This window comes from Bison bison, unplaced genomic scaffold, assembly GCF_000754665.1.
Source record: "Bison bison bison isolate TAMUID 2011002044 unplaced genomic scaffold, Bison_UMD1.0 scf7180017864519, whole genome shotgun sequence".
NCBI lineage: Eukaryota > Metazoa > Chordata > Mammalia > Artiodactyla > Bovidae > Bison > Bison bison.
This window is the reverse complement of record NW_011495072.1, coordinates 11,253,953-11,278,017: the sequence shown is the minus strand read 5'-3', so window position 1 is coordinate 11,278,017 and position 24,065 is coordinate 11,253,953. Positions and strand designations below refer to the sequence as shown.

The 24,065-nt window shown below is 54.1% G+C and overlaps 3 protein-coding genes across 8 annotated transcripts in view; 2 read left to right on the top strand and 1 right to left on the bottom strand.

Moving 5' to 3' along the window:
• Positions 1-8,871, top strand: part of ATXN7L2 (ataxin 7-like 2) — a 9,427-nt gene extending 556 nt beyond the window's left edge. Inside the window, exons 2-11 of one of the 2 annotated variants that reach the window (XM_010830911.1) lie at positions 1,533-1,598; positions 1,981-2,085; positions 2,502-2,712; positions 3,007-3,293; positions 3,926-4,008; positions 4,291-4,544; positions 5,365-5,560; positions 5,696-5,817; positions 6,288-7,083; positions 8,090-8,871. In XM_010830911.1, coding sequence (XP_010829213.1) covers positions 1,580-1,598; positions 1,981-2,085; positions 2,502-2,712; positions 3,007-3,293; positions 3,926-4,008; positions 4,291-4,544; positions 5,365-5,560; positions 5,696-5,817; positions 6,288-7,083; positions 8,090-8,104 — 2,088 coding nt within the window. In that variant the 5' untranslated portion in view covers positions 1,533-1,579 and the 3' untranslated portion in view covers positions 8,105-8,871. Of the gene's footprint in view, positions 1-1,532; positions 1,599-1,980; positions 2,086-2,501; positions 2,713-3,006; positions 3,294-3,925; positions 4,009-4,290; positions 4,545-5,364; positions 5,561-5,695; positions 5,818-6,287; positions 7,084-7,397 lie in introns of both variants that reach the window. The other variant, XM_010830910.1, reaches the window with a different exon arrangement.
• Positions 8,872-9,583: 712 nt separating this feature from the next.
• On the top strand, positions 9,584-18,598 carry LOC104981673 (cytochrome b561 domain-containing protein 1). Of its 5 annotated transcripts, XR_824395.1 has the most exons (5): positions 9,584-9,801; positions 10,335-10,372; positions 10,953-11,452; positions 16,498-16,707; positions 17,242-17,867. XR_824395.1 is itself a non-coding variant. In XM_010830906.1 (4 exons), the coding sequence occupies exons 1-4, from the start codon at positions 9,654-9,656 to the stop codon at positions 17,249-17,251; spliced, it is 696 nt and encodes a 231-aa protein (XP_010829208.1). In that variant the 5' UTR covers positions 9,584-9,653; the 3' UTR covers positions 17,252-18,598. The 5 variants fall into 5 exon arrangements, 4 of the variants coding, with proteins under 4 accessions (XP_010829208.1, XP_010829207.1, XP_010829209.1 ...); XM_010830906.1 differs by lacking the exon at positions 16,498-16,707 and having other exon boundaries at positions 17,242-18,598; XM_010830905.1 differs by lacking the exon at positions 17,242-17,867 and having other exon boundaries at positions 16,498-17,235.
• Positions 18,599-18,940: 342 nt separating this feature from the next.
• AMIGO1 (adhesion molecule with Ig-like domain 1) lies at positions 18,941-23,820 on the bottom strand. Its single transcript, XM_010830909.1, has 2 exons — positions 22,029-23,820; positions 18,941-19,019 (listed from the first exon to the last, which is right to left on the bottom strand). Exon 1 carries the CDS (start codon positions 23,546-23,548, stop codon positions 22,067-22,069), a length of 1,482 nt encoding a protein of 493 aa, XP_010829211.1. The 5' UTR covers positions 23,549-23,820; the 3' UTR covers positions 18,941-19,019; positions 22,029-22,066.
• Between the last annotated feature and the right edge of the window lie 245 nt (positions 23,821-24,065).

The window sequence follows — 24,065 nt, the reverse complement described above, 5'->3', positions numbered from 1 at the left end:
ACGCACCCCACTTCTGTGCCCCCCTCCCAACCCCCCTTGTTCCGTTGCCTTCTGCCCTACACCTTCTGCTCCTTTTCGGCGTTTGCCTGTCGACTGCAGTGCCACTGGACCCCCGCCTCCTCCGCATTAGTTCATCGGTCCATCCATCTATCCATCCTCCCTTCCTCCCTCCTTCTGTCCATCCATCCATGCCTCCAACCCCTCGTCCTTTCCCGGGCCTCTTGCCCTACCTCCCGGGCTCTCTCCCCTGACACCCACCTTCTCTAGGCCCCTGAGTGCTTTTGGTGGAGCAGGCTGACAGCCCCTTTCCTGATCTTTGTCTCCTGGGCCCCAGGGGGCATCTGGCCTCGTGGTCTTTGGGGTGACAGCAGGCATCACGCCCCTGAAGAAGTTTGCAAGTGAGAAGAGGTGGAGGAGGAGACCACATGGAGCCGTCTCTGATGACACTTGTTCTCCTCTGAGACATCCAACTCCCAGCTCAGTTCTGTCCATTACTGCATTTTAACCGACTTCAGAGTGGGGGCTGCCCCTTGTCTCTTGCATACCTAACCCACCCCCCCCCCTCACAGCTGTAGATTATATAAGACTCTCAGTATTCTCATTCTAGAAAGGGGCAAGTCTGTTAGTAGGTGTCAGAAGCAGACCTAAGTGGGAGCCTCAGGCCACCCTAGAACTGCCCCATGCTGGGTGGGCAAGGATGGGGCCATTGTCAGGGTCTGGGTGCATTGAGAACCGGAAATGGAATCAGACGGGTTTGGTGACTCAGAATTGATTTTTTTTTTCCAAGGGACAGGGAGGGGGCGTAGAGGAGGGAGGGGAGAGCAGTAAGGTAGGGGGATGGGGAAAGAGCTGCTTTGCATAGCTAAGATGTTTTTGTCATCAACCCAGAAACTGAGGTACAAGGGCAACCCTTGCCCAAACCCCCTTAAGAGGAAGAGGGTTTTCGTAGCTGACCAAGGGGACTTTGAAGATGCTGAAGGGCCCCAAGATAGCAGTTTCTCTGCTGTATGGCCATCCTGTCAGTGCAGGACCTGAGTAACTGGGTGTAACTTTCACAATGGCATGGCAACCCAAGTGAAACAAAATTGAGGTTGGGGACCTGGGAGAGTATCTGTTTGGGATGCCACAAAAAAGCAGAAAGAACACATCTGAGAAATGTCAAGGAGGGCCTCAGGGATCTGTAGTAAAATAAGTGAAGGACTGTTCCCCATTTACGTGGGGAAGCAGGCCCAGAAAAGAGATAAGTACCCACAGTCACCCAACTAGTCAGCAGTGGGATCCTGAACTGCACCTTGGAGTAAAGGAGCCACACGAAAGGATCCTCGAGGTGGAGCCAGCTTATTCCAGAGGCAGCAGGTGAAGGAAGAATGACCACTTGAGAAAGATCCACTGAATGGTTCTCTGGGTGGTCCTGAGCACCGGGTGCTTGTCAAGAGGCAGGGGCTTCCTCCTGCTTGGCCACAGCACCTGGTCGGGTTGGAGATGGGCATCTGGGATGGGAGTGGTCCTTCTGAGCTGTGTTTCTCCTCCAGGGGCTGAGTTGGAGGAGAGTAACAAAAACCCGAAGAAGTTGGATGCCATGACCCTCATTAAAGAAGGTGGGAGTCGGCACACATTAGGGCTGGGGCCCAGGGCAGACAGGACCACCTTTCCTTCTTCTACCACCACCTAGGAGGTGGCTGCAGCCGGTGAAGCAGCCAGTCTGGGCATTCTCACTTTGATAGGTCTGAGTCAGCCTCTTCCTCTGGCTCCTGTGACTTACTGAGGGAGATCCTAATCATTGGTGTTTGGTGCTCTCTCACCTGAAAGCTTGCATTCTTAGGGATTGGTTAGATTGAACTCTGGAAGCATCCATCATAAAGCCTGTTATATCAGCTGGGAGGGGAAGTGTCATCTGAGTGGTGGGTGGGTCTCTTCTCTGATCTTACAGGGAAACACTGGCATCCCCAGCCCCAGTGATAAGGGCTTCTGTCGTTGCAGACATGTCCATCTTCGGGCACTGCCCTGCCCATGACGACTTCTATTTGGTTGTATGTAACCATTGCAGCCAAGTGGTGAAGCCTCAAGCTTTCCAGAAGCACTGCGGTGAGGGGAGCCCTAGGGAGGAGATAGAGGGAACAGGGGAAGGTGGAACTTGGAACTCTGAGGACAGGGCCAGTTGGGAGGTCACGTGGGTAATGGAGGGAGGCTTTGTGAATAGGAAGGTGGGGTGGGGTGGAGCTTCAGACATTGTGGTTGGTTGGGATTATTGTTGAAGCAAACTTCTAGCATCTGGTGGAGTAAAGTTCTAGCATCTGGGAAGAGCTAAGAGGTTCAGGAAGCAGAGTCCTAGAATTTTCAGTCTTGAAGGTGCAGATTCAAAGGGGAAGGAGGCAAATCTAAAACCTAACATTCGGAAACTGCAGATTCTCTATCATAAATCTGTGAGCAGGGTTAGGAGGATGAGGCAGGAGGCAGTTAATAGCACTCACCTCGATTGCTCTCTCCTCCTCCTGCGACAGAAAGAAGACATGGGCCCCTCAGCAAGCTCTACACCCGGGCCCCACCTCCACCTCCAGCCCCTGCCAGCTCTCAGAAATGCCATGTAGTGAATGGGCAGGGCCCTGCTTGTAGGGGCCCAGGTTCTACCAAAACCTCCTCCAGGGAGAAGGGCCAGGGGTCTCGCAGCCGTGGCCATCAGCCTCCTGAGAAGACCCAGAAGGACAACCTCTGGTAAGGAAAGGCTGGAGACTCCCTGAAACAAGCCCTGACCACACAGCCCAAGGAGGGGTTGACACAAATGGAAGCAGCCATGGGGCGATGGGCACTGCTCATGGTGGGAGGGAGCCAGCTGTCTCTGCAGCTCCCTTCCGCTTGCTCCAGGGAATATGGGATTCCCTTGTCCCGAGTTCTGCACCCCTGCAGGAGCCCACCCAAATTCTGGGAAAGGAGATGGTCCTGGGCTAGAATCCGGGGCCCAGACCCAGCCTCCCTACCTCCCAGCCTACACCGTCTCTCCACGTATAGCCTTTTCGTGCCTGTGGTGAATCTGGAGAAGATGTCCAGTCTTCCGAAGCCCGATGGACATGGAATCAGGGTGGCCCCGCCCTCTGCTTTCCTCAGCCAGCCAGGTGGCCTCACCAAGGACTCCCCTGGAAAAAATCCCATGGCATCCCCTTCTAAAGAACTTCCTGGCAGAGAGAGCATCGAGATAGCCCCCAGCGAGGGTCCCAGTCACCGGACTGAAGGCAGCCCTTCTGAAAAGGAGACTGGTGGGGCCAAGCTGCCCCCTAAAACCCACCGCAAGATGGCTCGTGAGTAGTCATGGTCTTGGGGGTCAGGAAGGTAGAGTGGGGACTCCTTTGGACAACTTTGTCCTTGGGTCTGATGGAGAGGGGGTCAGTGAAGAGGGGGCTTGGCCATCACAGATTTCTGGGGTACAGGGACCCCTGGTCATCCCTTGACACGGGCACTCACTCGACCTGCTTGCTTTCTTGGAAGATTCTCTTCAGTCCAGCTGTCCTGATTAAGGCTATGGGAGCCTGTGCCCAAGGGTGAAGGTATTGTTCCTCACCCTGGGCTATGGACCTTTATCTTTTTTCTCACCTAGATCCAGGGCACCAGAAACCTCCCATAGCTGGTTTCCCTGGCATTCCAGATGCCTGTGGCTGCTCCTGTTTCTTGGTATATGTTGCTCTTTTTGGGGCTTGGAGCCCCTCAAAGGATTCTTGGGCTGGTAATGGGGACGGGATGGTTCTTACGCCCAGCAGAATGCTGCTGATGTCCAGAGGAGTTTGTCTGGAAGGCTACAGCCGCAGACTTGAGAGCCAGAGGCTTTCCTGCCTTAGGCCCAGCTCTTCCCAGGCCTTTGGCATGAAGATGCCAGACCTTCCCCTGGGCCTCCTCTAAGTGGCTGTGGGGTTCATGGGACCTGCTTTCCCCACAGGGAAGGAGTGCGACCTCAACAGGCAGTGTGGGGTAATAAATCCAGAGACCAAAAAGATCTGTACCCGCCTTCTCACCTGCAAGGTAAGCTCTACTCCCTCTGCCTGGTGAGGGAGAACATGGACCCTGGGAAGGGAGAGGAAGTGCGATCTTATCCAAGGTCCAACTCAAGGGATGGGGATTAAGCCCAGACCAGGGATGGGGAGAAGGGGCTGCCCCAGTGGGCCCAAGGTAGGGACAGCAGGCAGGGGGGTGGCTCCCAGATCCCCCCCTAATCTGTCTGCTTGCCTAAGCCAGAACACACTGCTTCCCCTTCCCCTGCTCAGCTCACACCCCCTCCCCACCCTCCACCCTGCTGTGTTCTAGATCCACTCGGTGCACCAGCGCCGGGAGGTCCAGGGCCGAGCCAAGGACTTTGACGTGCTGGTGGCAGAGCTGAAGGCCAATTCCCGCAAAGGGGAGTCTCCCAAGGAGAAGAGCCCAGGGCGCAAGGAGGCAGCTCTCGAGCGCCCCTCCCAGGAGCCCCCCGCCTCAGTCCAACTTGTGGCAGCAGCAGCTGCTCCCAGCGGCGCCTTCTCTGCTCGTGCCAAGCCGACCTACCCCTACTGTGCACTGCCCAGGTAGGTCCAGGAGCCAGCACCCATCTGACCTGGGGACGCTTGGCCCCAAACCGTCAGGGACCCCTGGAGACAGGCCCCGGGGTGTCCTGGAAAATGCTGCTCACTCCACCCTGATGTGGGGGAGGAGACTGGCAGTGATGTGGAAGCAGGTGATTCCCCCGCTGCTAACCTGGCATACTGCAATACCCCTGCCTCTCTGTAGCGATCCAACACCCAGGATAAAAACACTCTCCCAGCTGCTCCCACCAGGCGAAAAGTCGTCATCGGGGAGCCAGAAGGGTCAGGGTCCTGGGTGAGGCAGTCCTTCTGTGTATTTATTCACTGGCCCCTTCGTGTGCAGAGGCTGCGCTGGACCCGGGGGAGAGCCTGCCTTGCTGAAGGAGACACACACCCATCTCTGCCTGTAACACGAGGGGCAGACACGAAACACAGGCTCAGCTCACAGAGAGGCTCACAGGAATATGTGATGCAAGAAGGGGGTTGAGAAAATTGACTGGGTTGACCCGAGCTGAGTGCAGTTACACTCAGAAGATTTTCTGGAGGAGGTGAATCTGGAGCAGACTTTCCCCCTGAGGAGGCAGGGCCTGGAAAGTGAAGGGGCTGGGGAGAGAATCCCTTGGGAGCTGTGGCCCCTGATCTTTCTGGCTCTTGACTCTCTGAGCTCTGCTGTCCCCTCCCTCCCTGGCCCCCTTCCTCTTTGTCTGATGGCCCACAGGGTGTCTGCCCTGGCTTTTTGAGCTTGGTGGGTTCAGAGACAACCCACCCCTGCCCCCGACCCACGTCTATCACATTGCTCTCACATCCCCTTTGGCCCTTCCAGGTCCCGGGCTTCCTCTGAGAGTGAGTTGGATGATGAAGGCCCTTGTGGTGATGGGGATCCAGGCCTGTTCCCCTTCCCCCTGCCCCGGGGTGGGGCCCAGGCCTCCAGTGAGGAGAGTGAGGAGGAGGGGACATCTGATGAACTCCACCTCCCCACTGACTGCCATTATGCAAACCGGCCTCCTCGGCCACAGGCGGTAAGGACCCAGGGGGGTGGGGGTGAAGGGGCAGCCCTCCTGGCCCAGAGTGTGGGAAGGAGGTCCGATTCTGTGTGAAGGTACCCTCCCTGTATTTCAGGCACCGGTAACCATGTACCTTCCTTCTGCCTCCAGTTCTGCACCTTTGGGAGCCGGCTGGTGAGTCCAGGATGCTACGTGTTTAGCCGCCGGCTGGACCGGTTCTGCTCGGCCCTGAGCTCCATGCTGGAACGGCACCTCAGCTCCCACATGTGGAAGTGAGTCTCTCGGCCCCAGAACTTCCCTCCCTGGGTCCCAGGCACTCATGGGCTTCAGAAGCCCTAATTCTTCACACATACCTAGAGACGTGGCTTGGCTATTGGCCAGGAAACCCCCAAGTAGGATGAAGAGGAAGTGGGGAAACTTGGCGGCCTGGAGCTAGGCTAAGGTCGGGCATGAATGGGTCATCTGGGGGTGGATCTTAACTCTTACCAGTACCTTTTAGGTAAGTAGGGATAGGGGATGGCTAACCTGAGATTTACAGTGAGATTCTTAAAGCATCTATATATTAGTTCCATCTCTGTCCCTGGGCCTTCTTCGTGTTCCTCAGTTCCAGCATCTCCCAGAAGATGGCAGCACCACCAGGGTTTCTGGGCCATTTCTCCATGGGGCGGAAAGGCTGTTGTATATTGGTAGGGATGCCCTCTGGCTTGTTTGGCATCACAGTGGGGCTCTCTTTTTGCCACAGGAAGATCCCACCGGCGGCTGAGCCTCCATCCCACCTTGTCAGCTTCCTCCCATCTGCTCCCCTGAGTCCATCCCCTACGGGCAGCAGCCCTCGCCTTCCAGGCCCACCTCCCAGACCCACCTGCCCCGCCTCCACGCCCCCCACCAAGGACAGCCTTGTCCCCAGCTACCCTGCAGGCTCCCCCAACGTGGCAGCCGCCTGTAGTCAGGCGGAGTGCATAGGCGGGAGCCAGGCCATCACCTCACCACTGCCTGCCAACACGCCATCCCCGTCGTTCAGCAAGCTCCCACCTTCCAAGGCCAGCAAGTCGTCCAAAGGCAAGGACAGGCTTGAGGTGGAGGCTCCTTCTCGAAAGCGAAAGTTATCGCCCGGCCCCACCACTTTCAAACGGACTTGCATCCTGGAGCCCACTGGAAAAGGCAAGCCCTCTGGATGCCGGGGCCTCACAGCCAAGACTAAACCTGCTCTGGGCCTGGGGCTTAATGGGACGGTGGGGCCAAGAGTGAAGAGGGCAGGGCCTCTGGACTGTCGGGGTTCCCCTCATCAGCCCCCCACGCCGGTCAAGGCCTCTCAGCTGGACAGCCAGGGGGTGGCTGGACATGCGGCCAAGGCTCTGCCGACCAACTGCCTCTCTGAGGAGGAGGTAGCCAAGAAGCGGAAAAACCTGGCCACTTACTGCCGGCCAGTGAAGGCCAAGCACTGCCAGGCTGGTGCCCCTGCTGACGCGGCCTGCTCTGTGCGCCGCAAGAAGCCGGGTCCGGCCCTGGCCTTTGAGGAGAAGTGTTCTACACTGCAGGTACCAGCCCGGCTCCCTGAAGATCGGGGGCGGGAAAGGGTCAGGATGGATGAGGTTGGCGTGCCCAGCAGGAACCTGACAGAAAGAGGTGCCTAAGTAAAAAATTTGTGCAGGGAGGGGAAGACTGGGGAAGTTGAGAGTTCCTGGGCCATCTTCTCTAGGAAGAGGTGACCCCAGCTCTTGCTTGATGGGCCTTCCCCTTCCCCAGCCCTGTCTCTTGGGCTAAGGAGATGTTGCCTCTGCCTCTCCCCCTTCCCCAACTTTTGCTTTAATTAAAGGGCCACTATCTGAATTGGCTGTGGCCCTCACTCCAGGAACTGGAGCTACCTCTGTTCCCTGAAGGAAAGGAAGTTGGACTCCATGAGCTCTGATAAGAAAGGTTTGGGCAGTGGGATTGAGCTGGGGTCCCAGAGCTGTGGCCTAACACACTGGGCACAGGGTGGGTGGGCTGGTCTTGTTCGTTGGTTTTGTGTTCGGGCATTAGGGCCTGAAAGGGCAGGGACACCACCCAAGGTCCCCATATGCATGACTGCCCACCTTGCACATGTATCCACTGCCAGGTTTTCAGGTGTCAGGCAAACTCTCCAGGGTTTCCAGTAAAGCCAGCAGCCAGATTTATTTGCCTCTTCTGATGGGAGCCCTGAAGTAGCATGCTCTGAGCTTTACATATGATCTTAGCCAGGAAGGATGAATTGGGTGGGAAGAGGGGATGCCATCCTGGTTTAGGCACTGACCAGGTGCATCCCAACACATTTGGCACCCATATGAGAGTAATAATAAGTTGACAGTTGCCCAGGGTTTGAGTGTGTTTGTGTCCCCCACTTGCATGGGTGATCTCCAGACTGCCTCTGCTGGGCAGGCATTTATCCTCCCCCATGCCTAGCTTTATGCAAGACCAGCAGGAGGAAGTGGAACCTTAGCTTTTATGGCCCACATAGTTCACTGGATAGGAGGACAGGTAGACCCCCTAGCCTGACCCTGTCTCTTGCCTCTTGTCTTCCTGCAGTCAAAAGCCCATTAACGAGAAAGTGCCTGCCCACTGCAATGGAGCCGCCAGCACCTCCTCCCCTCCAGATCCGGGCCCCAGGCTGCTGCCGCTTTTTATAACTTTATATTATTTTTTTTAAGAAAAAAAAAAAAAAACCTCTTTAAAATACCTCAAGACTGTCTTCCTGTTCTGTTGCTGCTAAGAAAATATAAAAACAGAAACATAGGAAGGAAAGAAGTGTAATAAAATGAGTGTCCTTACTGTCCCCAGCTACACCCCAGGAGGCTGACCTGATAGGCAGCCAGCCTCCAGCTCCTATCACTTGCCTGCAAAAGAATCTCTTATGGTCATATGTTTTTGTACTTTTAGTCTCTGGAAATGGCTAGGGGTTGTGTCACTGGGGGAGTCTTGGGATGAGGAGGCATGGGGCTCCTAGTGAGCAAGAGGACTACAGTCCTTTTGGGGAAGGAAACTTGATGGGGGAGGGGAGCCACACCTCTGGGTCTACTCTTGGATCTTCGCCTTGAAGGTCTAGGAGAATCAGCCTGTGGCCCTCTTCTGGTCTTCCAGCAACCCGGCACCTGCATCCTGTCTCTGAATTACTGCCTCAGTTTCTTCAGCTCCCCCTGCCTCGTACTAGTAGCCTCATTTTCTCAACCACTGGAGCTGAAGTAGAGTTTGTAATTGCTCTCAGGATGTCCCTGATTCCTGTGGGATTGCCTGTTTTGGTCTCTCGCCCCATGGCCTGTGGGTTTACTCTTAAGGAAGGGGTTCAGCCTCTCCCAGGTAGGCCTTCTTAAGCGGAAGCACACCTTTTCTGGAGGCAGAAAGGGAAAAGGTAAGACCACTTACAGAAATCCCCTTGGTGTGGGAGGCAGCCAGCGTGTGGGAGGTCCTAGTCCCTCAGGATCACCTGGCTCCCCAGGGCTGAGCAGATGGTGTGCAGGCGGCAAGGGCTGGGAGTGCCCTAGATTTTCCATTTGTCTCACTGGGGACAAGAGCTACTGTTCAGATAGGGGACACGACTGTTGCGTGTCTCTCCTTTGGTCCTCAAACCCTAATTCACCAGGCACGGGGCACTAGTTTTTAGCTTTATCCGTTCCTTTTCAATCTCCTTGCTTTTAGGCAGAGGAGACTCTTAACTCCCTTAACAAGACGGAAGGAGGGGTGGCGGGAGAGTGGGCAACTAGGGAAATCCAGTATTTTTGGAAAACTGCTCAAAACTGGTTTCACACTCTTGGTTCTGTATATCAGATTTGTGACTTGGGTGAAATCAGTTGTCATGAAAGTAATTTTCACAGGCTGAGACATAAGCCTCATAAGCCCGTGTAGACATAAAGACACCAATGAGGTTGGCTGAAGAAAAAAGGTGGGCCCGCAGCTGTCCACTCACTTTCTGCCCGCGGGGCTCTCCAGGACCGAGGCTCTTTCCCCCAGTCTGCAGAGGGCGCTGTGGGCGAGCCGCCGCATTGTCGGCGGCGTCTCGGGGAGGAGCCTCTCTCGCATCCGCGGCCGCCTCCGCGATCGCAAACCCGGAAGACTTGCCCTGGCAGCTGGGAGTGTGCGGCTGCCGGGCGCCGCCATGCAGTCTCTGGAGGTAGGTCTGGTTCTCGCTCCGCCGAGGGAGCCGAGACTGACCCGCTGGCTGCGGAAAGGCAGTGGGATCTTGGCGCATCTGGTCGCTATGGGTTTCACCATCTTCCTGACTGTGCTGTCCCGGCCAGGAACCAGTGAGTGTGCCGGGAGGGGCGGGGCCAGGCAAGGGGGCGGGGCCAGGCAAGGGGGCGGAGCCGAGATGTTTGAGGGGCTGCGCTTGGAGCGCTAAGAGGCGTGGAGTGGGGACTCGCAGTGGATGGGCGACTGTCGAGGTGTAGTAAGGACGTGGTGGGGCGTGGTCCTGGGGGTGGGTCCTGGAAGGGTGGGGCTTTGGGTGCTGGGAGGAGAGGAGAAGCCTGAAGCGAACTAACTGAACTCGCTAGTTCGTCACCAGCAGAGCCCCTCACGGATGCAACAAATAAAGGAGAGAGGCCTGGTAGCTGCAAAGTGTTGAATGGGGAATCCAGGCCAAACTGGTATGTTTGCCCTGTTGGTTGCTCAGCCTAAGGCCCTTGGCTGCACCACTTTGTCTGGAGGTTCTGATACTGATAAGGGTTGAAGACACTACACTGACCTTTCCCCTCCAGCCAGATTCTTTGGGCTCCAGCCAGCCACAGGGGCAGAACCAATGGTGCCCCGCCATCAGTCTGTTCTCTTTGATTCTTAGGTCTTTTCTCCTGGCACCCTGTATTCATGGCCTTGGCGGTGAGTTTGGGTGATTGGTTTGGATATGCCCCTAAGGAAGCGTCTAGCCTTTAGAAGGCTTAACCTTTCTTTGACTCAGAGAGGTGGGGGGAAATACCCAGGGCCCCATCTTTCCTTGCAACCACTGAGATCAGGAAACATGGAGGGCTGGGCTATAGGTAATCAGGTGGTATAACGCGGTGGGAGGGCATGGAAGATACCATCATTTTCTCCACTGTGGGCCTGAAAAGAGGAATGGAAGGGGCGTTATCCAGTTGCTCCCCACCCCCAGAGTTCAGGAGAAAGTTTAACTTTTGCTGTTTCCATTGGTCAAGAAATGAGAGTCCTTGCTATTGAGGATGTGGGGCAGGGGGTGAGGGGGGGTAGTAGGGCATGGATGTCAGCCTGAATGATGACACTTCCACTCAAGCGTGGATTCCTAATTCTGCCCACAAATGCCTACCTGTGAGGCAGGTGGTCCTGGTGGGAGTTCTTTAGCCCCCACCCTTTGTCTTCCTTGTTTGGATGTATGAGGGCACCTCCCCTTTTGCGGGCCTCTGAGCCGGGCCTGAGGCTCACTGGCCCTCTCCTGTGTTCACAGTTCTGCCTCTGCATGGCTGAGGCCATCCTGCTCTTCTCGCCCGAGCACTCCCTGTTCTTCTTCTGCTCCCGAAAGGCCCGGATCCGACTCCACTGGGCAGGGCAGACCCTAGCCATCCTCTGTGCAGCCCTGGGCCTGGGCTTCATCATCTCCAGCAGGACCCGCAGTGAGCTGCCCCACCTGGCGTCCTGGCACAGCTGGGTAGGGGCTCTGACGTTGCTGGCCACTATCGGCCAGGCACTGTGTGGACTTTGCCTCCTGTGTCCCCGGGCAGCCAGGGTCTCAAGGGTGGCTCGTCTCAAGCTCTACCATCTGACATGTGGACTGGTGGTCTACCTGATGGCTACAGTAACAGTGCTTCTGGGCATGCACTCTGTGTGGTTCCAGGCTCAGATCAAAGGTGCAGCCTGGTACCTGTGCCTGGTGCTGCCCCTCTATCCAGCCCTGGTAATAATGCACCAGATCTCCAGCTCCTACTTGCCAAGGAAGAAAATGGAAATGTGAGTTCCTCCAAACTCTGAATCGAAATGGGACACTTGACTTGGACTTCACTGGCTCCTTTAGCGACCTTCAGGGATCCACTTCAGAAGGGGTAGGGTTTTTGTATGTCTTAGCTGGGGTGGAGGCTGCAGAAACCCAAGCTGCCGTTGCCAACAGATGACTCAGTGGGCCAAAACGGCGAAGTGGATGGGGCATAAGTGATAGGTGATGGGGAGCTTGATCCTGAAGCCTCCACTCTTGATGGGAGAGAAGTGTTGGGTGGTACTGGCAGTCATCTCTTGCTTGCATGCCTAAATGAAAAATTGGATTCCTGTAATTTATCAGTGGCAGCAGCTCTTTGGGTCACTTTGAGAAAGCAGTGTAGTGGAGAGAGCCAATGTACATTTTTTTATGGGTATGGTCCTTATAGGCTCTGTTGTGCAACCTTATGTGAGTCCAGTGTCTCAGGGACTCAGTTTCCTCATCTGTGTAATGGGTGATTGTTTCTAAACAATCTCTCCTACCATTCAGTGTCTGTCAAGTTGATGTCACAGAGCATCTTCCCACCTCTGAACCATGGCTGGACCACTCATCAGACTCAGGGTGTAATTCTTACATTCATTGTCTCCTTACCCCTCTAGAGGAACCAATATGGTCCCCTGGCTTTCCAAGAACCTGTGCTGATTTGGCCCCTGCACCAGGGAACAAAGCATCAGGGGCTGTGGAGAGAAGGGGCCCGGGTGAAGGTCTGCAGCTCCTACTTGCCAAGACATTAAGGGCACTAAAGACACCTTAAACTTTTGGAGGAGCAGAAAGGCATTGGCTTAACCAGGCTTTGGCTCCTGGCTGGGTGTCTTAGCCCAGCTAAGAACTTCCTTCAGCTAATCTTGGGATCTGGGCTTGGGGCCGCGAGACGTCCATTCTCAGTGGCAGAGCAGTCCTGAGCATCTCGTGTTTTGCCCTTCTTGGGGCTTGGGTCCTTGCCTTAGCACATAGCTTCCTGGAGCTATTCCAAAGCTTTTAGAACAAAGAAAGAACCAAGGAAACGAGGCAGGGCGCTTCTGATCTAGAGAAAACAGTCTCCCTGGTTCTCCTCTCCTCATCAGCTTAGCTTCCCTTCAGTGTCATCTCTTGCCAGCTCTTTGGCCCAGGAGCGGGCTGAATTTGGTGCCAGCTGGCAAATGAGGGCTGGGCTCTGTTCCCTGCAGAGACCCCTGCTCGTTCCAGACTGAAAGTAGTTCCACAGACTGCCCTCATCCCTCGTTGGTGAGAGCTGGATGTTACATTGGTTATCTGTGGTCTGGCTCATCGAGGAGTTGGGACCTCCATTGTGGTGGTTGATGGTGGTTTAGTTGCTAAGTCATGTCTGACTCTTGCGACCCCATGGACTGTAAGCTGCCAGACTCCTCTCTCCATTGGATTGGGACTTCCATAGGTCATGGCGAAAACTGAGAATGGCCGAGCCTGGAAAGCAGTGTTGAGGCAGGTAGAGAGAGCTCAGTGGGGACTCTGGGAGACCTGTGGAGTAGGACCTAGGATTTGAGGTCCCAGGAGCAGGGGGAGGTGTTCCCAGATAGCAATAGTCTGTCTATCCCAGGCCTTTAGAAGGTTCCAGACCTCCTCCCTGGGTGACTCAACAGCAGGGAGGTCGGTATGATTCGACAGAACAGGCATGAGAATGGCAGGGCCAGAAGGGTCCTCAGAGCAGACTGTGCTGGTCAGATGGCATCTCCTAGGAGCGCCCCAGACCCTGAGCATCTCAAGGGGGCCCCTGCTGGTTATTCCTGTCTCTTTCATTGCCCTTTTCCCGCTTTCCAGCTCTCCACTGTGGTCTGACCTTGGGAGAGATGGCTACTGGGGCTGCATGGAGGAGATTGTCATCTTGGGTCATTCTGGCCAGGGAGTCCCTCTCTGATGGCCCGTACAGTCAGTGCTGGGAGTCCCACTCTGTCTCCAGCAGGGTAGGAAGGCCGGGTGAGCTTGCTCGGGGAGCCGAGCAGGCAACACCAGAGAGCCCAAGCCTGCCTGAGGTGTTGCCTCCTCCCAGGTGGTGCGGGGGACGGTGGGCGGGCAGGCGGGCTGACAGCCGGCAGTTTGCGTGGGCAGTGCCAGCTGATGTCTATTCCCAGCCCCGGGAGGAAGGGGGAAGTCATTTATATTCTGCAGGAGGAAGGGGTCCCAGCTGTCACTTCTGTGACCAGTAGGCCCCGGCTGGGGGTAGGCAGGGGCACAGGGCAGAGAGTGGGGCACAGGTGGTCTCTGCTTGCTTAGCCAGTCTGATTGCAGTATTGGGAGGAGGTCACCAGGAGGAGCCCTTCTTCCCAGCTGGCCAGATTGTGGAGGGACTTCCCTCCCCTCCTCTCCTTGCTTCTTCCATCACCACCTGCCCTCCCATCCCAGGGCAGCAGCTGGACAGCCATTAGACCTCAGTGCCAGGGCACTCTTCCTCCAGCTGGGATCTTGGTGGCTGGTGGCTGCATATGCCTCCTGCTGGTGTTTCCTCCCCCTGTACCCTCTTTTCCCCCGCCACCATCCAGTGTCTCCCCATCTGGGGTATTATCTGGGCTCCTCAGAAATGAGGCAGAGGTCTTGAAGGAGAAACAAATTGCTGCCCTTTTGCCCTTGTCTGACTAAGCAAAGCTGCTAGTAGCCAGCCTCTTTTGCCTTTAAAAATAAAAGTGCTCGAGACTTTTTTAAATTTCCGTGTCATTTGCACAAATTTGCATGTCAGGCTCACTGAGTCCTGATTCCAAATATGATTACATTCAAACTCAACCTTGAGGACATTAGAAATATAGATGGTTTTTGTATCCAAATCCAGGATGGTAATAGGATTATCATTCTGGATTCAGATACCACACCCAAGCCCCCATCTTTCCCTTGGCCACCCTTTCCCCTCCATACTCCACTCCCCCACCCCCCACTGGGGGTGGTGTTGCATGGCAGGAGCTCTGTGTGGGGAAGTCTCCCAGCCTCACCTTCTGGGCTTTTCAGCTGCATTAAAGGTATCTCTTGCCAGCCTGTGCTGCCTCCTGGCCCCACCCTCTCACAGGGCAGACTACCCCGCCCCACTCTCTGACACTAGCCTGGCCTCCCCCCGACCCCCACCACACCAGGCATGGCTGCCATGGGTCTTGTTTTTAAAACCTCACTGTCAGAGATCCAGGCATTCTCCCAGAGCCAGCTGGCTGCTATGCCAAGGCCTGCTCAGAGTTAATAATAATCATTAGCTGAACAGGGCTGAGGCCTTTCAGCTCCAGATCTCCAAGCACTTGCAGACTGAGTCAGCCAGCCCTCACCGTCCCCCTCTTCCTGGGCTGCAGAGGGAGGAGGGGTCAGAAGTCTTACCTCCCAGCCATGCTTTGAGCCTGCCTTCCTCCTGGAAGCATCCCTGAGCGTCTGAGTAAACCAGTCAGGCCTTTTCACCTGACCAAAGGGCACAGTGTATGCTTCGCTGACACTGCTAGCGGCATTGGTGGCTGTTGACCTTGAATCTAGCACTCCTGCCTAGCCATCTGTTGACCTGTCTTGGCCTCCAGGGGACACCCCTGACTCCCCCAGCATTTCTGATGACTCTCTGCAGGCTTAGGGAGCAGGGAGGCTCCTGGTTTAGTGCTCCCGCTGCCCCTGCGTTTGGTTGGCGTAAAGACCCTATGTATCATGAAGTGAAACATCGATCCGGGAGCTCGGAAACTTGCAGTCTGGGTTTACCCAGCCCCTGACACTGGTGTGGCCACAGGCGAATCACTGACTACGTGACCTGTCTCACAGGGATGTTGTGAGCACTAGATGACAGAATGCATGTTAACATGCATTGGGATGTTCAAAGTAGTAAACACATGTAAACAGGCGGCTTATTATGTTCCTGTCCTTATCTCTTTCTCAGCCTGGCTCTGGGTTTTATGCTTCTTTTAGGGAGGCAATAAATAGTTATGGATGATGATGCTTAGGGGATCCAAGTCTCAGAGAGGTTGTGTTTCTGGCCACTGTCAGAGAACACAGACATTTCCTCCTAGATGCAAGGCCAGGAGTGCTATGGAAGCTATGACTCTAGTGAAGCTTGTCCTAAGTTGCTGCCAGGTGATGTGTTCAAGTCATGGGGCTGATTGCAGATCTGGAGTCAGTCCAGTTATGCCCCAGGTCCAGCCTGGAGCTCCTGGAGCTGGTCTCAGTCTGGAGCTCCTGGTTGCTAGTCTATCTAAGTTTCTCCTGGCTGATCCTGCTCTTCCGAGGGAAAGGTGGAGCAGACAGGCCACAGACAGGGAAGGGAGGAGCAGCAGTCGACCCACACTGCCACACCAGCTCTCTGGTTGCCCCCGGAGCCACAGGCTGCCTCAGGCCCTCACCCAGGGTGGAGGTGGGAAGCTGTGAGGCATAGCCCCTGGCTTGTTCACAACTTTGTTTCTCCTTGTTTCAGGCTCTTGGAGTAGGATCACTGTCCTTTCCTCCTCAAAGGACATTATTGGAATTAACACACACACATGCACATGTACCATGAAAGCAGTTATGTTTAACTTGAGGATATTTTCCATTCCATTGGTTTGAGAACAGTCAGCAGTCTTCCTAGAGTGGACACAGAGAGGCAGGCACCATAGTAGCATGGAGGCTTCACTATTTTTTAATCTTGGGTGTTTTTTCCTCCCCTATCCTGGGATCCAGGAATGAAACACTGATCAGTCATTGTGGTCATGGCCTCAACAACTGTCACCAGTGTAGACACAGGAAAGACATAGCTGAAAGGCAGGAGGACAGTGCCCCAGGACTGCTCCGGAGGGTGATTTAACATAGATGGTCTCCAGCTCAGCTTAAAGCAGGCAGATTCCCTCCAGTAAGATGACCTTCTCCCTACCCACCCACTCACCCAGAAGCCTTGACTAACTTGCCAGTGTGCAGGGAATAAGTCCCAGTTTTAAATCTACCTGCTTCTATCAGAATTTCCTAGATTTTGTAAAACCTCTTGTGAAAGCATTTTAAGTAGCTACTTCAGGTGATTCTATCCTCTGGTACCAGAGGATTCAACTCTGTCTGAGTATTCATGAGGCCCCCTGGCACCCTTGTCTTTCAGGCAGATCCCCCGTTATCTCCCAGTGCTTTCTAAGGATTCCCAGTACTGGGCTAGACCTTTCTACTGAGGTCCACACCTAAAGCAAACTACAGCCAAGGGAAGGAGCAGTGGGAGGTGAAGGAAAAGCAGCATGAAGTTCTATCCAGTTGCGGCGCTCCCTAATCTGTGTGTGTTTGCAGACACATATGCATACAAGCCTCCAACTCTGGGGTCAGTGACTCTTACTTTATGTATGCTAATGCTGTAGGGCACCTAGAAGTCCTTGCAGGGTCCTATCTATGTCCTAAAGGTTGGTTCTCTCCACACCCACTGTGATTCTGGGACTGTAACCAGGCTGATGCCAACTGGAGGGCCTCAGGGCAGGTCTAAGTATCTTCACCACTTGATGTTTTCCACACAACAGGCTATATGCCTGATGATGGGGCCTGATGTGGCAGCTGCTTTAGCTTTCTTCTCTCAACTCTGGGGAGAGAAAGCATCCAGCGGAGGCTCCCTGTAGCCAGACCAAACAAGCTGACCATACCACTGAGTGGTCCTGAGTCTTTTCTGCAGTGTGGGTGGGGCAAGTGAAGCTTCTCCAGTGGTTGCTTCAGACACAAGAGAAGGGGTCCAAGAGTTACAGCTGCAGAAAGGGAAGGAGTTGAGAGATCAGATGGGAGAGAGACCAGGCTGGCCAATCCACTGAACTCTCATTTTCTGTTCTAAAAGATAACCATCATATTAACCTTTTCTATTTTCCCGCAGTGCCACCTAAGAGGAGCTAGGGGAAGAGCCGCAAGACATGGCAGACCATCTTGGCCAGAATTTATGGAACTTCTTGGGGGACTGGCAGGGGGATGGGGAGGGTTGAAGAGATAGAGCCTTGGGATGATGGAAAAAGGAGTATCAAAACTTCCTAAGCACAGAGACAGGGCTTGACACAGGCCAAAACAGAGGGGAGGATTTTCAGTAGTCTTCCTCCCCAGACCTGTTCTCTTTACCAGCTCATCCTCTTGGCTAAACTCAGCCATAGCAAAAACTGCTTTGAAAAAATTAAAAAATACCAAATACATGTAGACTCTGGGGGCGCCCTGGCATCAACATCTGTCATTTCACTGACTGCCAAGGTTGATATGTCTGGTGTGACTGGCTGTGAGGTGTCTCCATCCCTCACTCTTTAGTTGTTCCCTCATGGAAAGAAAAAGACAACTTTCCAGACAGAAGAGGACCGCCCTTCAGTCAAGATTTTAGCAGTGTAATAAATGAGGTAATTATTCAAATTCTGATTCTTTATTTTTTTTAGCTGCGCTGTGTGGCTTGCAGGATCTTAGTTTCCCACCCAGGGATTGAACCCAGGCAGGCCCTGGGCAGTGAAAATGCCAAGTCCTAACCACTGGACAGCCAAGGAATTCCCCCAATTTTGATTTTCTTTTTTTGTTATACCATTTCCCCTCCCTTTTGGGAATCTACCATGACAATCCCCTTCCAGAAATACCAAGAGAGTAGCCAAAGAAACTGCCTATTCAGAGTTCAGTAGAATCTGGGCCAATTTCTGATAGGCTGTCTTCTGTACCAAGAAAGCAGGGACTGCATTTCTCTGTCCAATGCCATGCTAGGACACACTACATTGTCAATGAATACCACCTGCCCATTACACTAATATACTTTAAGCCAAACTAAGGTGGTTACCACTCACATGAACATATATTGGTAATAATCAAAAGACTGTGGACCCAAGCTGCTCACCGTCATTTCTTTTAACCCAATTCAAACATTTACCACAGTACAGTTTGTAGGCTTGATCCAGACTTTCAAGAGGGCTCTTCAGGGAGACAACCCTCCTCCCCAGGGATCCAGAAAGCCTTCATTATCTACAGGCTCTAGCCCCAAGTCAAGGAATTTCTAGACTCTCTCCTGCTAAAGTGTCAATGACATTTCTTTTGAGAACATTGGGTTGGCAAATTTGTCCGCTGGCCAAAACCAACTTGCTGCCTGGTTTTTTGTGGTCTGTGAGCCAGTAAGTTTTTGCACTTATATATGGTTGAAAAAAACCCTCAAATACATGTTACAATGATATGAAAATCACATTTCAATGTCCATAAATAAAGTTGACTGGAACAGAGCCACTGTCTGTGCGCTTTCTGTACCTTCCTGCCACAATGGCACCACTGAGGAGCTGTAAAAGAGACTATACGGGCTGCAAAGTCTAACATGTTTCCTGTCTGGCTCCTCACAGAAAAGGCTGGCTGACCCCTTGTCTGTCTTTGCGCCTGGATGTGGACTCTACCCATGCCCTAGCAACAGCATTTAACTATTCTCCCCCTAGACAGGTTGCACCCTTCTGAGGTGCTGTGAACCCTCCCCACTGGCTGAAAAGATAAACCAGTCACAGACTACGCCAGAACAGAGACTCAAGCCAGGTTTTAATGATCATTGTCTAGTTTTCAGAGCCCAGAGGCTCCAAGGTTTGCCAGCCTGGGAGCACACAAGTGGAAGGACTAGGATCCTGGACGTGGGGAGGCCTGCTCACTTCGCCAGCAGGGCTAAAAGGAAGCACAGAGGTAAGGACACACGGAAAACTGGCATCAGTCGCCTTCACTCTCCCCAGCTGGGGTATCCCCACTCCCAGCTCCTTCTTAGGAGCCTCATAAATACAGGGAAAGAAAGAAGATTACAAACAATCACACAGACAGATTGTACAGCCCTGACATACTCTGTCTCCAGGGACACCTGCTTCCTGGGAGACATGTCTGGTTGACTGATGGGGGTGGGGGTGATCACTTGACTTTTCTTATAACCAGACCTGGCAGTTTCCTACACAGGGTTCCAGTGAGCTTACATCTGCTGAGTACCCAATCCCTCAAGTAGAAAGCTACCTTTGGGTTCTAGTCACTGAAACCATGGGAAGAGGCCAATCAGTTCAGTCTCTTGGTGGGGAAGCCAGGCACACCTACCAGGCTCTCAAACTGGTAGGTCCTGGCTAACCTAGTGGATACAGTGGGGAGACTAAGAGCCTCATGCCCTAAACTGGGTAGGAGTTAGGAGGAAGATGGCCTTCCTAGTCCTTGGGAACTCAGGATGTCCAGAGGACCTACTTCATCTGACATCCACTTGAAAGATTTTCACAGCCCTAGATGATGCCTAGAGGGGAAGCTGCTGCCTGGAGGTGAGATTTTCTCTGATAAGTCTGAGGAAGGGATCCTGGTTCCTATAGCTTCAGTGTCAGAATCTTTAGAAGTCTCTAGAATATGACCACACAATTTTTCCCTCCTGCCTCTGGCTTACTAGGGCAGTTACCATAGGAAGAGCAACTTACAGCTGCTTGGTCCCTTGCCAGTGTTCTTCTGGATCTGTCACTGACCTAGTTTTACATTTATTTCTGACATACCATTACTCTAAGGAAGGTTTCTGAGGAGTCTGAAGAGCCAGCTTGCTCCTCATCCACCCTTCTCTCAGGGTCTTCAACCTGCAGCTGTCCTAAATCTGGGCTTTACGGAGTGCCACAGAGATGTGGGTGAAGATTTAGGCAGTTCAGAAATCAAAAGTACAAAAGTTTGTATCTGCAGAGCCTGGCATGGTCACAGTCTCCTACAGGGCAAGAAAATTGTGTGCATGAAGTTGTGCACATAAGTAGAAACCACTCTGGAAGTGGACATTAGTGGGGACTGAAGAATCATCCTGATGGAAGTCAAGGTGCTGGGGTGCATGCAGACCTATAAGCATGCATCCCTATGAGCATGCAAGTACTTGAGGGAAACGCTGCACCTCTCTCGACAAAGCTAGGTTACTAATAAAGGATGGACAGCGGTCTTGACATCCCAGCAACAGATAAGGGGAAGATGTTGAGTTCTAGTCCCCACCTCGGATCTTAACAGGCAGTGGGAGTTAGGACCTCCTAGCAAGCAGCCTTCACCCACAGGTAAATGACACTTCTTGGAACCTAAACAGCAGATTGGAAAACTGGAAGAGCTGGAGAACTTCCAAGGACAGGGGACTTGGTGGGAGAGAGGGGACAGACTGAAAAGATGGTCAGAGAACATTTTCACCTTTGCCCTTCAGGTCCCCTTGCCAAAGTTCAGAGCAAACCAACCCCCAGGGCCTGCAGTAGAGTCAAAGGAAGTGGCCACCTCTATGCCCAAAGTATTCTGCCACTTTGATGGAATGCAATGTTGGGCCTGTCCTTAAGTTCCTCTGGCCTGACAACTGTGCACACCTCTGGCTGAGAGGGTCGCCTCCTGAAAGTTTAGTGCCACTGACTGTCTCTGTTACAAGACTGCCTGGAACCTTGTGGAGAGGGCAGAACTCTAAGCCACCCTCTGAACCGCCACTCCTCTGTGGCAGGGACCACTTGATTCCAGCTCCGCAGATGATGAATCCCATGCTCCAGCTCTGCAGCAGGGGTGAGATCTCTAAGAGAGGAGCAAGGCGGCTTTGTCAGCACAAATGAGATGTCTGCCTGGTCCCCTCCACCCCTGAGCCCAAGCTAACCCAGCTGGGGCCAGACTTCTTGGATTCCTTCTTTTGCAGAGCAGCATATTAGGGAACACTTAGAATTCTACCTGAGCCTATCAGGAGAACAAATGAAGAGATGGCATACACAGAAAATCAGGTAGATCCCACTGGATGCTACGTAGCAGTGGCTGGTTTACCGTCCACCTCCTCATGCAAAGAGGCCCTCATCCCACATCTGTGGCAGGCATCCACAGACACTCTGCTTCCAGCACCCCACACCTTGACCCGACACACGGGTGCTGGGAATCAGATGCTAACCAAGGGTTTCACCAACTGGTTCCAATCTGGAGTTTATCCCCCATCTACAGGTTTTGTGCTGGCGTCTATACTGTCACAGGGACCCCTTGGTTCATGCTGTACCCCTCTGCACCACTGGTCCCATGACAAGACACAGATACCGCATCTCATATTGTTGCCATATCTGACAGGCAACAGGCCAAGCTCCTGCAAAAGACCCGTGCACCCAGGGCTCCTCTGGAAAGAGGAAGGTGTTCCTGGGAAGTCTTACAACAGCTATGGGGAATGTTATTGAGGTCCCAGGCTTTTCCTGACTTCTTTTCCCAAAGGTTTCCCATTTCCTCAGCTGTGACGTGTGATGTGACTTTCTGGCCAAGGAAGACAATCTAGCTCTTCCCCAACGTGGCTCCTGTGGAAGTTCCCCCCAGTACACACAACATCACAGGTGTGGGTGGGCAGAGAAAGGAAAAAAGTGACTCTTTTTCCTGAATGATTTTCTCTGAAGGAGCTAGAGATGACCTCAAAAAAGTTTAGGGGATCTGCTTTTTCACCCCTTTCCTCATTCCCACCAGCAGACACCCTCTTATTCCACCACCTTGAGAACTGTCAGGGCTCTGGGAAGGGGTGTCGTATTTGCCTGAGGATTAGTATATCCACATTTGAAAATCATGGCAGCCACACCCTGCTTGGGGTCTTGCCTGCTGTTGTACCTGTGGCCAATTCCCTTGAGTTCGAGGGGAACCCACTCCCTTGGGCAGCTAGCCCTCTCTTCCACCCCCTCACATCCTTCAAGGGCGCATTACCTCTCCTGGGGCAGAATCTCCCCACCAACCCATTCTGCTCACACCACAATGGGCGTATCAGAGAAGACCGAGCTGACCGATTCCGGATCCGACATCCTCCGCTGGCCCTTGCCTGTCGCCTCTGGCACTGGCAGGGTGTTGCCCGGCTTGAGCTTGCCGTTTTGACCCTGCGCAGGTCCAGCAGGTTCCAGAAAGGCCACCCGCCTGTCAAAACCATCATCCTTGTCCCCGCCAGCCATAGGGTCGTGGTTGGGTGTGGTACTAAGCATGGAAGAACTGAGGCTGTCTGCCTGATGGCTGGAAGGTTTCTCGACACCCCGACACCAGCAGCGGCACGGGGTGAGGTACAGGTATATGAGGACCAGGACTACACTGAGGATACAGCCCACAAGGGTGGTATAGGCTGTGTTGAGGGTGTCGTGGTGTCCGTGCAAGGTGAAATTGTACACTTTCAACTCCACAGACAGGGTCTCATTGAAAGCCTCCCCCATGGCATAGCAGGTATACACACCCCCATGCTCAATCTGCACCTGCTGGAAATGAAGACTGCCATCCTTGGACACGGTCACCGTGCTGTTGGCCACCTCATCCAGCACCCGTTCATTGCTGGGTGTCACCCACACCTTGGTCATCCCCTGCTGCTTGGTGTCACACTTGATGGTCAAGGAGTCACCCAGGTGGGCCTCCCAGGCACGCTCCTTGTACTCGCTGCAATTGAGGAAACTCAGGTTGAAGACATTGTGCAGTTTCTTGGAGCTCATGCAGTACAGGTCCTCCTGAAAGTCCATGACGGAGCTCAGCTGCCGGTACTGCCAGTGGGAAAAGAGCTGGTAGAGCTCGCAGTCGCAGTGCAGGGGGTTGTTGTGTAGGTACAGCCCATTCTTGATCCAGGCGGGCAGCTTCTGCAGGTCAGGCAATGGTAAGTTCTTCAGCTTGTTGGAGGAAAGGTCCAGGAGCGTTAGTTTGGGGAGCTTGGCTCCTTCCTTGACCAGTTCCAGAGGGAAGCGGGAGATCTGGTTCTGACTCAAGTAGAGTTTCTGCAGCTGGGTCATGTCATCAAAGGCGCAGCGGTCCACTGCCATAATGTGGTTATTGTAGAGCAGCAGCACCTCCAGGACCTGCAGTTCACTGAACAGGAACTCATCCAGCGTCCGCAGCTGGTTGGAGGAGAGGTCCAGGTAGCGCAGGTTGGGAACTGGGGAAAAGGCCTCAGAGGATATGAAATTCAGGTGGTTGTGGCTCAGCAGCAGGGAGTGCAGGTGGGTCAGGCGCGTGGGGGTCCACTCGGCCCGCAGGCGGCTCAGGTTGTTGTGGCTGAGGTCCAGGAGGGCGGTGTAGCTGGGCAGGGAGTGGGGCACGTTGGGCAGCTGCTGCTTGGAGCAGCTGAGGATGTTGCTGGCGCACAGGCAGGAGGCAGGACAGCTCACCACTGGCCGGCCAGCTCTGGCCACCTCAAAGAGGAGCAGGAACAGGGACAGCAGCAGGAGCCAGAGGCCTCGCAGGTCTCCTTGGGGTTGCATAGTGTCACTGCGGAGGGCGAGGAAGGCCACAAGGAAGATCTGGGAGGAAATCACCCGGGCATGTTCTGGTGGGGTAAGGAAGGGTCACTTTCACTACAGGCTTAAGAGAGAGTATAGGTTTGTGGTCATCAGGGTCTCTGGAGGGAAGGACCCAGTCTCCCTCCTTCCACTCTCCTCCCCCAACCAACCCCGCACCACCCCTCGTAGGGCTAGAAGAGAAAGGAAGCGATGTTGAGTTGTTCCCAGGTACCGTGCGGGCGGTGGGCTCAAAATACTGGGACCGAGGAGGAGGTGAGCACAAGGGCCTGCCAGGCTGGGGTAACAGGAGAGGAAGGCCAGGATCTCCCAGAATGTCAGGGGCTGTTGGGGTCACAGGGGTTGCAGGGCCCAGGTCTGGAGGCGGGGTCAGCAGAGCCTTTGGGGAGGAGCTGAAGGAAGGTCGACACCGCACAGGCTGGGCAGGGCGAGTCCTAACCTGGCTGAAGGGGCCTGTTGAGGCGGGCTCCCCCGCCCCCCC

Excerpts from the sequence above, each read along its gene's own strand:
- LOC104981673 (XM_010830905.1), top strand. The coding sequence starts at position 9,654 with ATGCAGTCTCTGGAGGTAGGTCTGGTTCTCGCTCCGCCGAGGGAGCCG. Across the intron at positions 9,802-10,334 it reads GCTGTCCCGGCCAGGAACCA|GTCTTTTCTCCTGGCACCCT; the intron begins GTGAGTGTGCCG and ends TTTGATTCTTAG. Across the intron at positions 11,453-16,497 it reads CCAAGGAAGAAAATGGAAAT|GCAGATCCCCCGTTATCTCC; the intron begins GTGAGTTCCTCC and ends CTTGTCTTTCAG.
- AMIGO1 (XM_010830909.1), bottom strand. The coding sequence starts at position 23,548 with ATGCAACCCCAAGGAGACCTGCGAGGCCTCTGGCTCCTGCTGCTGTCC.